Below are 15462 nucleotides of genomic sequence, written 5' to 3'. Positions count from 1 at the left end.
ACTTTCGCAATGCACTGTAAATGTGTGTGTGTGTGTGTGTGTGTGTGTGTGTGTGTGTGTGTGTGTGAAACCTGCTAATGCCAAAGCACTAACAGGGGATTCATATGATTCAGTCACTAGGTCAATTCCATTTTTCCAGTTTGTATTTGTGTTTGTACTATTGTGATCTATAACCTCTCTCTCAGATGGAGACGCCTCCGGATGGACCAGCGGCGGGCTACGGTTCCTTCCACCAACAGTACTGGCTGGATGGCCGCATCGTGGCAGTGGGAGTAGTGGACATCCTGCCCACCTGCGTGTCCTCTGTCTACCTGTACTACCACCCCGACTTCGCCTCTCTGTCGCTGGGCTCCTACTCTGCACTCAGGTCAGTAGGACTGGAGGGGCTAAGGATCGAGCTTCGCATTTGGCAGTGTTTCCATTGCGCCGCTTTTTGTTGTAGTGCAGAGGTGCACAATTGGCGGACCTCGTGTCCAGGTCCGGACCGAGTGAAGGTCCTATCTGGACCTCGACACATTTCTCATAAATAATTTTAAAGTTAAATACTGATGAAGCAACTGTTTTTTTCAATGTACACATACTGTACTGGCTCAGCACAGCTGGGAATGTCCAGACAGCATTCCATACTACTGTGTGTTGTCCAATCACATGCGTTATTTAAATCACTTCACGAAACTCAGCCAATCAAAGCGAATGTTTACAATGCATGTTAGGAGACTGATGTTGTCAGAGAGAGACAGCGAGAGAAGCAAAGCCGGAGCGAGAGGCGAAATTTATAGAATGGCGTGTGCAAAAGTCAGGAAAGTTGATACAGAAAATCAAGCTTTCAATGAGGAGTGGACAGACAAATATGCCTTTATCCTCCCGCAGTGAGTGTCAAACCACTCTGCCTGATATGTTCAGAGACCGTGGCTCTAATAAAAAGTGCCAACATGAAGAGTGCCACTACGAAACAAAGCACACATCTTTTGAGCAAACATATCCACAGCAGTCTGAGGTGAGGTCACGCAAAATATACAAACTCAAAGCCCAGTATGATCGGTCCACCAGTGTCCTCTCCCATGCATTCACTACCCAACAACGTGCAAACGAATGTTCACTAAAAATAGCTTGGATTTTGGGTCAACACCAAAAGCCATTTACTGACGGGAATGGAGTGCATGAATGCTGTTGCTGAAACTTTACTTGACGGTAAACAAAAAGACGAGCTGTGAAAAGATCAAGCAAATCCCAATGTCACATAACACAACCGCAAGAAAGAGTGAAATACTAACAGAAGATGTATTAACACCGCGGGATGAAGCTATTCGGAGTGCACCCTGCATAGCACTAGCTGTTCATGAATCTACTGATGTGAGTGATAATGCCCAGCTTCTGGTGTATGTTAGATTTTACCACACAGAGAAGGAATTCTGTGAAGACCTGTCAGGTGTAACACCACTTCGAGACACATGCAAGAGGAAAGGACATATACATGGCCATAGAGGAGATGCTGAGAGAGGGGGATAGATCTAAAACAAGTGGTCTCTATAGAGAGAGAGGTGCTGTGGCAGGACAACCCTGATCTCACAGCTTACCACTGCATCGTTCATCAGTCTGTCCCGTGCGCCAATCTGTCAGAAGAGTATGCTGAAGTGTGAATATAATGATGAAACTTATCAACTTCCTCAGGGCATCCTCATCTCATCAACATTGCCTGCTGACAGAATTCCTGAAAGAAGTTGAGGCAAAAATCAAATGACCTATTGCTATCGAAAGGAAATAACAGCTTTCCTAGTACAGCTCAAGAGTCAGAAGGCGACACAGTTTTCACTTTTTTTGCAAGACGAGAGCAAAATGGATTTGTTGCTTTTTTGGTAGACATCACACCTTAACAATCTCAACGTGAAATAACAGGGCAATTCAGTTAGGTTTGATGACATCTATCTGCTCCTTCCAGAGAACTGGAAATTGTCATGGAATATCTTCAAGGAAACTGTGCACACTTCCGAAAGTGTAGGAACAGATTCAGGCTGAGAGAGATGTTTCTCCTCATGTGGACTTCATAGATAAGCTGATTGGAAACTTCAGACATCGATTTGACAGCTTCAGGCTTGGACAGCAGCTCCTTCTAATTGAGAATCCGTTCCTCATCACAGATGTCAGAGGATTTTCAAAAGGAGATGACACAGACCTTCAAGTGGGCACATGGTGGATCTCTACAGATGGAACTGATTGATCTGCGAGCAAATGTTGCACCAAGAGAGCACTTTCAACTAACTGATCATGACGCTTTCTGGCTGCAGGCTGTGTCTTGAGACCGTTTTCCCTGGTCTAACCAAAGTAGCACTACACACCTTGACCATGCGTGGCTCCACATACAGTTGTGAATCTTCTTTCTCCACTATGAACATCATTAAAAATAAGTACTGTTCTAGACTCAACAATGAGCACCTACATATGTGTATGAGAATGGCATGGATTCCATTCCAGCCAAGGTTCAAATTAGTGACTGGGCAAGCAAAAGACAACTTCTCTCGCTAAGAAGAGATATGGAGAAGTGACGTGGGAGAGAGTAGGACAGAAAAATATTGTCTGTCGTTTCTTATTTGTTCAAAAATCAAAGCACTTTTTTCAGAAACAGGCACTTGTTATTTTTTTGAAGATGCAGTCTTGTTTTGCTTGAAATGAGAACATTTGTAATTGGCCTACTTTTATTTATGATTAGGATGCATATTTATTTTGCCTCATATGTAAGGTGGCTGCATTGAAAATTTGCAATAAATATTGTTGAAATGTAGTACTTTGTTTATTAGCTATACATATACAAGAACTACATATGCCCCCAAATCATAGCGCACGTTAGACATTTTAATGGTTTGGACCTTTTGGGAGGAGAAAATGTTAGTCACTGGACCTCTTTGAATTCTATTTGTTGTAGCGGATGTTCATGGGCTGGAACATAATTACAAATAATTTGTAGACTGCAAAAATCCTTTATAAATATGTTTGACTAAAACATAATAATTTCAAATCTTCCTCACATTTATGTACAATCATGTGTGTCTCTCTTATGCGTGTGAATAGTTGTAAACAGATTTCTTAAACTAAAATCACCTGGAGCAGATTTTCTGTTGATTTTAGTCTTCTGTCAAAGAATGAAAATTCCAAATTCCAAATTTTTTTTAACCACCAAGCCCGCGGGTCGCCAGTTGGGGTACCCTGGCCTAGATGATATCCAAAACAGCTAACACACTCAATTCATACATTTTAAGTCATTTTAATTGTGTCATGTCTTTCTACTCGATACCACAAGTAATTTTACCAATCTGGTGAAGTCATATAAAAAATGAAGTATTCAATAATTTAGCTGTGCATTTCAGATGGAAGCAAGGTCTTTAGAATGTTCCAAACGCCACAAAATAGAGCTTGTTCTGAAGAAAAAAAGAAGAAAAAAATCCTCCACAGCCTGGAAACTCCCTGGCTGGTTACTTTTTCTATTTGGCTGGCCACTTTACTTGCAGAAAACACAATCTTTTCACTTTTTGTTCTCTCTTTCGCTCCTATGTTTTTTTCTTTACCTCCCTCATCCCCATCTCTCTCTTCTCTCATTTCTCTTTATTTTTTCTCTCTTCTTTCAGGTTCTTCTTCCCTAATTAACCTTTACACTCTCTCTCTGTTTCTCTCAATCTCTCTTGATTTTCCCACCTCTGTGGGCAGTAGAGGTACAGTATAGGTAATACCTAAGGACTGGGTAGGTAAATACTGCTCATCTGTCAGTATTGGATGAGGCAGTGGGGTGTTTGTGGTGCGGCTGACGACAGCACTGTCTGCTGGTATGAAATAAGAGATCACACACACGTAGCACGCACATACACACACATCTGACGCTTCCTGTAAAGTGTAACCCAATAATGTGAGAAAGCGTTTAAGTATTTCTGCACAGATGTTGAAGGACTGGGTGATTTACAGAGTTGGCCGTGTGTATGCATGCATGTGAGAGACTACAGATTGTGTGTGTGTGACTAGTAGAGAATGTGCAGTTTGTACATTTGCGCTCACACACAAGCCTGAACAGACCCTGGTCTGCATTTCTTATATTATTATTGCAAGAGTCTGTCTCCAAGAGTAACAGTACTCCCTGTATAGATAAAGCCCAGACGAGGTTATTTGATTAGGTTTGATTTGATTTTATAAGACTTCCTCTGTCAGATATACACATTTTCTGCCATACACCTTCTGAAGCGTGTGTGTGAGGGGGAGGGGGTGTTGTGTAAGAGTGAGTGAGTGAGCTAGAGAGAAACTTGGTGTTCCATGGGGAGTGTGTGTAGGTGTGATTCTGTGCTAAGAACAGGAGAGGGAGATGTTGAGATGTTCTGAAGAGGGGCCCCAAGGAGAGGGGGATAAAGAGGGATTGGAGGACTGGACATTGCGCCAGAGGCACTGTTATCCAAAAAGCAGCTGGTGTCCGGCATTGGAGTAGTTTTGTGTGTGCGTTAGGGGTGGGCGATATTACGATAGCATCGTCTATCAACGATGATTGACAGCCATCGTCGATGGTGACGACATCGTGATGTGACAGTCTCTCGCAGGGCAGCACAAGTGACATTCCAAGTAATTTGCCTATTCCTATTTGCTAAAGCCTATTTCAATACATACTGTGTGTGATGCAGAACTCGAGAGGAATATAGGCCAGATAGTGGAGAATTCCACCAAAGCAGCACAAAATGTCCAGTCAGAAAATATTGTTTCTTTCTCTGTTTCTGTCGGCTGCATGGGCTTTAGGCTATTCATTTTTTATGTAGTCTATATTTTCTGCTCTCTCCATTCGGTAGGCAGTTATGATTATGACTGTATGCATGGTTTTCTCCCGATCAAACAATGAATGTAACCAAGTTCAATTTCAAAAGGTTATTATGAATAGCCTTAAACTTAAAGTAGCCAGGTGACTAATAATGAGAGAACAAACAATACCAATAGTCTATAGAAAAATTGAATGTAAAGTTGAATCAAGTTTAAGCTTATTAAGAGAAATTATCCATGCGGGCCAAGAAAGTACCTAATTTTTTAAATGTTTATTAAATTTTTTTAACCCCATTGATACCAAGTTCTCATTCACAATTGTTAACATTCCAAATAAAACAAGGAACAATTTCAATACTACAACTGCATACTCAATTATTTAATACCAGAGTCCTAAACTGACCTACCGGCACCAGTGAATCAAGGAATTTTGCACGTTATTCCAACAATAGGGTGTTCACTAAAACAAAAAAAAGGATTTACCCTGCAACTGGGTTTGGTAGCTCATTCTTTTATACTTTAGCAACAAATCAAATCAAAGTGTATTTGTCAAGTGCACTGAATACAACCTTAGTGAAATGCTTACTTACAGGCTCTAACCAATAGTGCAAAAAATGTATTAGGTGAACAATAGGTAGGTAAAGAAATAAAGTAACAGTAAAAATACTATAGGCTATATACAGTAGCGAGGCTATAAAAGTGGCGAGGCTTCATACAGACACCGGTTAGTCAGGCAGATTGAGGTAGTATGTACATGTAGATATGATGAACCGAGAGTAGCAGTAGCGTAAAAGAGGGGTTGGTGGGTGGGACACAACGCAGATAGGCCGGTTAGCCAATGTGCGGGAGCACTGGTTGGTCAGCCCAATTGAGGTAGTATGTACATGAATGTATAGTTAAAGTGACTGCATATATGATAAACAGAGTAGCAGCAGCGTAAAAAGAGGGGTTGGGCACACAATGCAAATAGTCCGGGTAGCCATTTGATTACCTGTTCAGGAGTCTTATGGCTTGGGGGTAAAAACTGTTGAGAAGCCTTTTTGTCCTAGACTTGGCACTCCGGTACCGCTGGCCATTCGGTAGTACAGAGAACAGTCTATGACTGGGGTCTTTGACAATTTTTTTGGGCCTTCCTCTGACACTGCCTGGTGTAGTGGTCCTGGATGGCAGGCAGCTTAGCCCCAGTGATGTACTGGGCCATACGCACTACCCACTGTAGTGCCTTGCGGTCAGAGGCTGAGCTATTGCCATACCAGGCAGTGATGTAACTAGTCAGGATGCTCTCAATGTTGCAGATGTAGAACCTTTTGAGGATCTCAGGACCCATGCCAAATCTTTTTAGTTTCCTGATTGGGAATAGGCTTTGTCGTGCCCTCTTCACGACTGTCTTGGTGTGTTTGGACCATTCTAGTTTGTTATTGATGTGGACACCAAGGAACTTGAAGCTCTCAACCTGCCCCACTACAGCCCCGTCGATGAGAATGGGGGCGTGCTCGGTCCTCCTTTTTCTATAGTCAACAATCATCTCCTTAGTCTTGGTTACGTTGAGGGATAGGTTGTTATTCTGGCACCACCCGGCCAGGTCTCTGACATCTCTATAGGCTGTCTCGTCGGTGTCGGTGATCAGGCCTACCACTTGTGTTGTCTGCAAACTTAATGATGGTGTTGGAGTCATGCCTGGCCATGCAGTTGTGGGTGAACGGAGTACAGGAGTGGACTGAGCACGCACCCCTGGAGAGCTGCAGTGTTGAGGATCAGCGTGGCAGATGTGTTGCTACCTACCCTCACCACCTGAGGGTGGCCCGTCAGGATGTCCAGGATCCATTTGCAGAGGGAGGTGTTTAGTCCCAAGATCCTAAGCTTAATGATGCACTTTGAGGGTACTATGGTGTTGAACACTGAGCTGTAGTCAATGAATAGCATTCTCACATGAGTGTTCCTTTTGGCCAGGTGGGAAGCGGCAGTGTGGAGTGCAATAGGGACGTTGGAAGCTTGTGTAGTAGTGCTTTGTAAACAAAGATGGCGCTGTGTTAGACGGCATCCAAAAGTTTAAGAGTAGTGGCTGCTGCAATTTGGTAAATGGTGTCCCCATAGTCAAAAACTTCCAGGAAAATGTGTGCTGTACAATATGCTTCCTGCTATTTAGGGAGAGGCAGGATCTTTAAAAAATGATAATAAGCCCATGTTAAAGCTTAGCGTTTTAACCAGCTCATTCGTATGTTTTTTTTTTTAAACATTCAAACTTTGTCAGTCTACATGCCCAGATGTTTACAGGCAGGAAACCTATCGATGGGAGAACCATCCAATTAATACATATGTAGTCCATCAGATTTTAGTTTTTTGAGAATTAGAGAGCAACATGTATTTAATCTTGCCCGTATTCATTTTTAAACTAACCAGGGCTTTCTGTAAGGCAACATAGTCAGATTGCAGCTCTATGGGGCAATGGCATACATGCCAGAATGATTACCACCCTGTAGCACTCACTTATGTAATCATGAAGTGCTTTGAGAGACTGGTTATGGCACACATTAACTCCGCCACCCTTGACCCACTCCAATTTGCATACCGCCCCAACAGATCCATAGACGACACAATCTCAATTGCTTTCCGCACTGCACCAATCTTAGATAAGAGGAATACCTATGTAAGAATGCTGTTCATTGACTACAGCGCAATGTTCAACACCATTGTCCCCTTCATGCTTGTCACCAAGCTTAGGACTCAGGGTTCTGAACATCTTCCTCTGCAGCTGGATCCTGGACTTCCTGACGGGCCGGCTTGGATGGTTCTCCCATAGCCACAGAGGAACTCTGGAGCTCTGTCAGTGACCATCGGGTTCTTGGTCACCTCCCTGACCAAGGCCAATCTCTCCCGATTGCTCAGTTTGGCCGGGCGTTCAGCCCTAGGAAGAGTTTTGGTGGTTCCAAACTTCCATTTAAGAAGGATTGGAGACTTTCAATGCTGCAAACATTTTTTGGTACCCTTCCTCAGATCTGTGCCTCAACACAATGCTGTCTGGAGCTCTACGGACAATTCTTCGACCTCATAGCTTGTTTTTAGTCAACTGTGGGACATTATATAGACCGGCGTGTTCCTTTCCAAATAATGTCCAATCAATTGAATTTAGCACAGGCTGACTCCCAAGTTGAAGAAAGATCTCAAGGGAATCAATGGAAACAGGATGCACTTGAGCTAAATTTCGAGTCTCATAGCAAAGGGTCGGAATACTTACTTGACACTTTTTCAGTTCTGCCCACAAATGTTCTATGGGATTGAGGACAGGGCTTTGTGATGACCACTCCCATACCTTGGAGTGGCCATCATCATTTGTTGTCCTTAAGCCATTTTGCCACAACTTTGGAAGTATGCTTGGGGTCCTTGTCCATTTGGAAGACCCATTTGCGACCATGTGTTAACTTCCTGACTGATGTCTTGAGATGTTGCTTCAATATGTCCAGATAATTTCCTGCCTCGTGATGCCGTCTATTTTGTGAAGTGCACCAGTCCCTCCTGCATCAAAGCACCCCGACAACATGATGCTGCCACCCCCGTGCTTCACGGTTGGGATGGTGTTCTTCGGCTTGCAAGCCTCCCCCTTTTTCATCCAAACATATAACAATGGACATTATTTCCAAACAGTTCTATTTTTGTTTCATCAGACCAGAGGACATTTCTCTCAAAAGTACGATCTGTGTCCCCTTGTGCAGTTGCAATCCGTAGTCTGGCTTTTTTATGGCGGTTTTGGAGCAGTGGCTTCTTTCTTGCTGAGTGACCTTTCAGGTTATGTCGATATAGGACTCGATTTACTGTGGATATAGATACTTTTGTACCTGTTTCCGCCATTATCTTCACAAGGTCCTTTGCTGTTGTTCTGGGATTGATTTGCACTTTTCGCACCAAAGTACGTTTATCTCTAGGAGACAGAATGCGTCTCCTTCCTGTGCGGTATGATGACTGCATGGTCCCATGGTGTTTATACTTGCGTACTCTTGTTTGTACAGATTAATGTGGTACCTTCAGGCATTTGGAAATTACTCCTAATGATGAACCAGACTTGTGGAGGTCTACAATTTTTTTCTGAGGTCTTGGCTGATATCTTTTGATTTTTTTTCTGCCATGATGTCAAGCAAAGAGGCACTGAGTTTGAAGGTAGGCCTTGAAATACATCCACAGGTACATCTCCAATTGACTCAATTAGCCTGTCATGGCTTTAGAAGCTTCTGATATCATTTTCTGGAATTTTCCAAGCTGTTTAAAGGCACAGTTAACTTAGTGTATGCAAAATTCTTACCCACTGGAATTGTGATACATTGAATTATAAGTGAAATAATCTGTCTGTAAACAGTTGTTGGAAAAATTACTTGTCATTCACAAAGTATATGTCCTAACCGACTTGCCAAAACTATAGTTTGTTAACAAGAAATTTGTGGAGCGGTTGAAATATGAATTTTAATGACTCCAACCTAGGTGTATATAAAGTTCTGACTTCAACTGGAAGTAAATAAGGTTTTTCTCTTTTATATTTTGAATATTTAGCAACAATGTCTAATCCTGTTTTTGCATTGTCCATTATGTGGTATTGTGTTTAGATTGATGAAGAAAAAATATTTAATCAAATTTGTAGTAAGGCTGTAACGTAACACAATGTGGAATAAATCAAGGGGTCTGAATACTTTCCGAATGCACCGTAAGCTGCATGTGCACACACGTGCATGTTTAGCATATGACAACAACAAGATCATATTAAGGATAACATCACAAATGAATACATAAATACCACTTGCATCTTGACAATGAGCTGATCATTTGAATCAGCTGTGTAGTTCTAAGGCAAAAACAAAAATGTGCACCCCTTTGAGTCCCCAGAACTGAGAACCACTGCTCTTCATTGTGACCTCTTCATTTGCAGACAGGCTTTCACAGCTCTCTGTATCTGAGGACAGAAAAATATCACAAGAAAAAGGCTCAATTATACTCAAATACTGAAATGTTATGTTACTATTATCTCTGTGCTCACTTCTAGGGACTTGAACTACACAAAAGTACCTACCTTATACAGAATAGCTTACTCTCTCACTTTGACAGGGGGTTGCCATCCTTTCACCCTCTTCTTTGGGTGTTAGCTAGCGAACTACAAATGCATTTGGAGTTTGTTTTTTACATTGATGAATACATCAATATAGCTAGCTAATATGAACTTAGATAGCTGGGGATATATGTAAAGCTAGCTAGCTAGCTACGTCAGCAGCTCATTTGATTTAGCCTGTACGTTATCTAGTTCTAATATTCTAATATTCTAATATTATTAATTTTTTAAAAACATTTTCAAAATATATTTACTTACTTGAATAAGTTCTCCCAGCCATGTGGACGATTGGAAACAGGGCAGCAAAGTTTGTCACCAGAGAGGTTGAGAGCATATTACTATTTACTAAATAAATTTGTGAAATGGAGAATGGATTAAACTATTAACCCATTTAATAACCAGAGCTGTGCTGTGCAAAACCTGCTGTGCTGAATTCCTTATACACAATCTAACACAATCTAATATGTGACTGACCGGCTCAAATCGGTCTTATGTAGCAAAATTAAAAATTGTGTTTTTTACGTTGGATAAAAGTAGAGACTCAGAGCTACAAAATGGTATATCATACACTGCATTTGAGGAACATTAGGGAAATTAATTTTGCTTTGAAAGTAAACTTGTAAACTCACTTTTGAGAAAATGGCCTTGAATGTTTTGGTACTACTATTGCAGAGCCCTTCTTTGTATACACCCATTCAGCATTGTTCACACCCTCTTAAGCTTTAGCCCCACCCATCTCTTTAAGGGTTAATCCGAATGTACTAACCGCAGTCAAGCGCCAAAGCTAACTTGCTAGCTACTTCCAGACACATCTGAGCGAGAGCAGCTCACTGAACATTACTCGCCCTAGCAGAGCTGGTTAGGCTGTTATGTTATCCAGAGCGTTGTTGACTGCAACTGTGCTGTCAGATTGTCCGTTTGTAAATTCTGAGCATTTCACATTCAATTTAACAATTGTTTTTGTATTTACAGATGGCATACAAGTTTTGTTATTAAGGCACATGAAAGTTCACATGTAAAAAAAAATAAAGACATTTTTTTTTTAAAAACGCATTTTGATTTAAAAAAATATTTTATTCAAATGGCTCTCCTGTGAAGTAGTGACCCGCGACATATGCCTAGTTTCCTGAAATGGGTTACATATGCTGCCAGCATACCCACAAGTGAGCCACTCTGGTAGTGGCACGTGGCAATTTACTGCTTACACAAGCTGTAAGGGTGGGTATTGGGATTAAGCCTTTATTTTATGCACTCCTTAGCCTTATTGTCTACCTCCCCTCTCTGCTCAATATTTCAATGTTTTTATCCAATGTAATGTGAACACTGGGGAAACGAACTGCGCACTATAAGTTAGTTGTTGGTTGCTTCCTAAATGGCACTCTATTCCCTACAGTACATAGTGTACTATATATAGCGAATACTGTGCCATTTGGCATCTAGATGTTTACTTTCTTGTTTTATAAATGCCAGTTGGTTTTACTACTCTGAAATAGTCATATGATTATAGGGCCTATGTGATTATAGTATGTTATGATTATACTATGAAAAGTGATTGGCTAAAATTACTCTTCTTTGCAGCAGATTTCTAAAACATTTATACAATATTACAGATGAGACTCATGTTCTGTGTAGTACAGCTGTTTATTAAAACCTTTTAGGTCAAACAATACATATTTAATTAATATAGTGTTCTATATCATTATTATATGGGTAAAGGACTTTGCTGAAGAGTTCATACTATAAGATGGGTATTGAACCAGCAACCTGCTCAGGGATCTGTCATGCCACTCCACTGTCCCCAGACCCTCAAGGGCATTCTGACTACCTGTACTAAACTCACAGAATTAAATCCAATTGATATTACTTCATTGTAAATCTTTGTGAGAAACAGACAGGCAAAAAACTACTATCACAATAGAAAACTATTATACCGTATCTGCATTACTGCCTGGACTAAGCTCACAGAATTAAATAGGACAAAATAGATACTTTTGGTCATGTAGTGTATGTGGACACCTGCTTGTCGAATGTCTTATTCAAAAATCATGAGCGTACATTTGGAGTTGGTCCCCTCTTTGCTGCTATAACAGTAATTAGGCCTGGCTCACAGTCAGTGTTCGTATTCATCCCAAAGATGTTTGATCGGGTTGAGGTCAGGGCTTTGTGCAGGCCAGTCAAGTTTTTCCACGCTGATCTCGACAAACCATTTCTGTATGGACCTCGCTTTGTACACTGGGGCATTGTCATGCTGAAACAGGAAAAAGGTCCTTCCACCAAACTGTTGGCACAAAATTGGAAGCACAGAATTGTCTAGAATGTCATTTGTATGCTGTAGCGTTAAGATTTCCCTTCACTGAAACGAAGGGGCCTAGCCTGACCCATGAAAACAGCTCAGACCATTATTCCACCTCCACTAAACTTTACAGTTGGCACTATGCATTCAAGCAGGTAGCGTTCTCCTGGCCAAACCAGATTTGCCCTTTGGAATACCAGATGGTGAAGTGTGATTCATCACTCCAAATAAAGCGTTTCCACTGCTCCAGAGTCCAATGGTGGCGAGCTTTACACCACTCCAGCTGACACTTGGCATTGCGCATGGTGATCTTAGCCATGCGCTGCTCGGACATGGAAACCCATTTCATTAAGCTCCCGACTAGCAGTTCTTGTGCTGACGTTGCTTCGTGGCAGTTTGGAACTCAGTAGTGAGTGTTGCAACCTAGCACAGACCATTTTTACATGCTTCAGCACTCTCCGGTGCCGTTCTGTAAGCTTGTGTGGCCTACCACTTCATGGCTAAGCCGTTGTTTCTCCTAGACGTTCCCACTTCACATTATAACAGCCCTTACAGTTGACCGGGGCAGCTCTAGCAGGCCAGAAATTTGACGAACTGACTTGTTGGAAAGGTGGCATCCTATGACGGTGCCAGGTTGAAACTCACTGAGCTCTTTAGTAAGGCTGCTCAACTGCCAATGTTTGTCTGTGGAGATTACATGGCTGTGTGGGTGTGGCTGAAATAACCAAAATGCACTAAATTGAAGGGGTGTCACATGCTTTTGTATAAATAGTGTACTTTATTATATTGTCTGTCTGGGACTAAATCCTCTATCTCTTTTCTCCAGGGAGGTTGCCTTCACCAGGCAGCTGCAGAAACAGTCCCCCAAGCTGTGCTTCTACTACCTGGGCTTCTACATCCACTCCTGCAACAAGATGCGATACAAGGTACGATAATGACACTTTTACTTTGTTCTGTTATACTCTGCTCTACTTGACTTCTCTACTGTACTCGGCTGAATTGTATACTGTTGTACTCTACCCAACTATATTCACCCTAGTAGGATGCCAATAACTTCTCCAAAATAGTAGAGAATATTTCACGACAGTATTTCTATTATTCTGTATGATATCAAACAGAGAACTGGAGTTTTGCCCCGCTCCTTAACATGTCAGTGTGATTAATGGCTGAGGCTTTGATGTGAGCGCAGTGTTTTCCCTATTCTATGTGTTTGTTATTTTCATCTCTGTGCCTCACCTCCATAAAGACATTTGTGTGCAGTGCACTTGGTGGAGGGACAGATTGGGATGGATGTCTCCTCATCTATGTTCCAAATTGCACCCTGTTCCATATAGTGCACTACTTTTGACCAGGGCTCTGGGCTTCGGTCAAAAGTAGTGCATTATGTACGAAACAGGGTGTCATTTGGGTTGCACACCTTTTCTCTTACGGAGAATAGGGTGAGAAATTATTCGATTTAAAAAAAAAATATCATCATCATCATTTGGAACCGTGTAAAATGGTGTTGATGCCCCCTTAGACTCCACTTCACCCTCCCCCCGCCTAACCTCTCCGACTGGTGGCTACGGCGTGGCTACGGCGATGTCTCTCATTGAAACCCCAGTACATTCAGAGCGCCACGTTCCTAAAACCCTATCTGGCCCTCATGGAGAGCTCTCCCTCCTCTCCTTTTTCCCCCTCTCCCTATTTTCCTGTCTTTCCCTCTGTGTTATTCTAGGTGCAAGGGTATCAACAGGGAGACCAGTCGGAACTAGTGCTCTGGCTCTCTCTCCTTCTCATTTTCACTCATTAGCCCCTACTCCTCTGTCTCTGTGGGCCCCTGTACTAAGGAGTAAGGCTCTGGTCCAGAGCCATAGCTTTGCTCTAGTCTATACATTATGTAACAACAGCCCACTGAGAGCTGTGTTCTCTTACTGAATGTGCTGTTACTGTTCTCACTCAGTGTGCAGTTTTTCTACTGCACTGTAGCTTCAGACAGCCAGTGTAGAACCCTTATGCCCCAACAACTCCCAGTTGAGGTAGAATCATTGACGTCCAGGCCTAGGTTGGCATTCAACTCAAACCCATAATCAGTCTATTTTGAGCTGGGCAACGGAGAGACCAGAGGGTTGTGGGTTTGAGACCAGGGCCCAGGGCATCTTCGGGACATAAACAGACATGTCAGCCATTCCATTGGTAAAGTGTGTGCGCGTTAAGAGATGTTTAATTAAAATGAAGCCAGGGGGATTCTGAATGGTTAATTCTCACATTCTCAACACTAATGGTTATGCTTTATCCAACACTCTTAAGGCCTGGCTGCCTGACATTTGGGACTGTTTAAAGCTGGTTCTAATCCTTCCCTATGGTAGCCTGCTATGACATGGTGAAGCACTGGAAAGGAGGTTTATAAGAGATGGAGCACATATACACAAATACAAACACACATACACACACACACACACACTGTTCTGCTCTTAGAGCAGAACAGCTGATTCATATACAGTAAAACTGTAGGGAGGGGAAGAATGTCAATAAAAGTGATGGACTGAAAGAGTAAGGGAGAGCAGACTGGGCTGCTAGAACCATAAGCAGTTGAGGATAGGTCACAGTGGAGATGGCCATTGTAAATCAGCAACACTAGGAGTGTGTGTGACACACACCCACTAACGCATGGAAACATACACACAATCATCTCGCACACACAGAACCATCTGTCTTTCGCATACACACACATACTGGGGACATCCACATAACATTGACTAAGACTGGATGGTTTTGAGGAGGTTGGGTGAAAGTAAGCAGCCTTTCCAAGTCTATTAGATTGGGCGAGAAATGTCTCGTTAATCCCCCCTTTCTCTCATTCATTTCTTCATTGCCTCCGTATTTCATTATCTAATTCCTCTATTCCCCCATTGGTTCATTCATCCATGTCTTATTTCATTCAGGTATTCCTCCCAACTTTTCCCTTTCTGTCGAAGACATTGTGATGTCTTGTTGAGGATTATGGCAACATGCCATTTTCACACTCCTTCCTCCCCCCCAGCATTTATTATAGGTCCGCTTGATGGATCTTCCATTTTCTGTGTGTGTGTGTTTGGTTGCCTCTGCAATGTTGTATATACGTAGAATCCTAAACACACTGGTGTCTGTTGCCACAGTTTCCTGCCCCTTCACCATTGGTATTTATCCCCCCCCCTATATCTGATGGGGGGATACCCATTCACTACCTTATTTACCTCGCCCCATTTTATCCCCGGGAGAAACGGAGCTGGGGTGAGAAGGTTGCCCAGTTCCCACCTTCTTGCGCGCTCACTCACTC

At 42.3% G+C, this 15462-nt stretch overlaps 1 protein-coding gene across 5 annotated transcripts in view; it reads left to right on the top strand.

The window, feature by feature from the left end:
• The window catches only part of LOC110532479 (arginyl-tRNA--protein transferase 1), a 181452-nt gene that overhangs the window by 106336 nt on the left and 59654 nt on the right, over nucleotides 1-15462 (top strand). For 4 of the 5 annotated variants that reach the window (XM_036980814.1, XM_036980807.1, XM_036980801.1 and 1 more), the window contains 2 exons: nucleotides 186-367; nucleotides 12991-13090. In XM_036980814.1, the coding sequence (XP_036836709.1) occupies nucleotides 186-367; nucleotides 12991-13090 (282 nt within the window). The remainder of the gene's footprint in view (nucleotides 1-185; nucleotides 368-12990; nucleotides 13091-15462) is intronic. The other variant, XM_036980817.1, reaches the window with a different exon arrangement.

Source organism: Oncorhynchus mykiss, chromosome 1, assembly GCF_013265735.2.
Source record: "Oncorhynchus mykiss isolate Arlee chromosome 1, USDA_OmykA_1.1, whole genome shotgun sequence".
NCBI classification, from domain to species: Eukaryota; Metazoa; Chordata; class Actinopteri; order Salmoniformes; family Salmonidae; genus Oncorhynchus; species Oncorhynchus mykiss.
The sequence above is the reverse complement of the archived record's forward strand: the minus strand, read 5'-3'. Positions and strand labels throughout refer to the sequence as shown.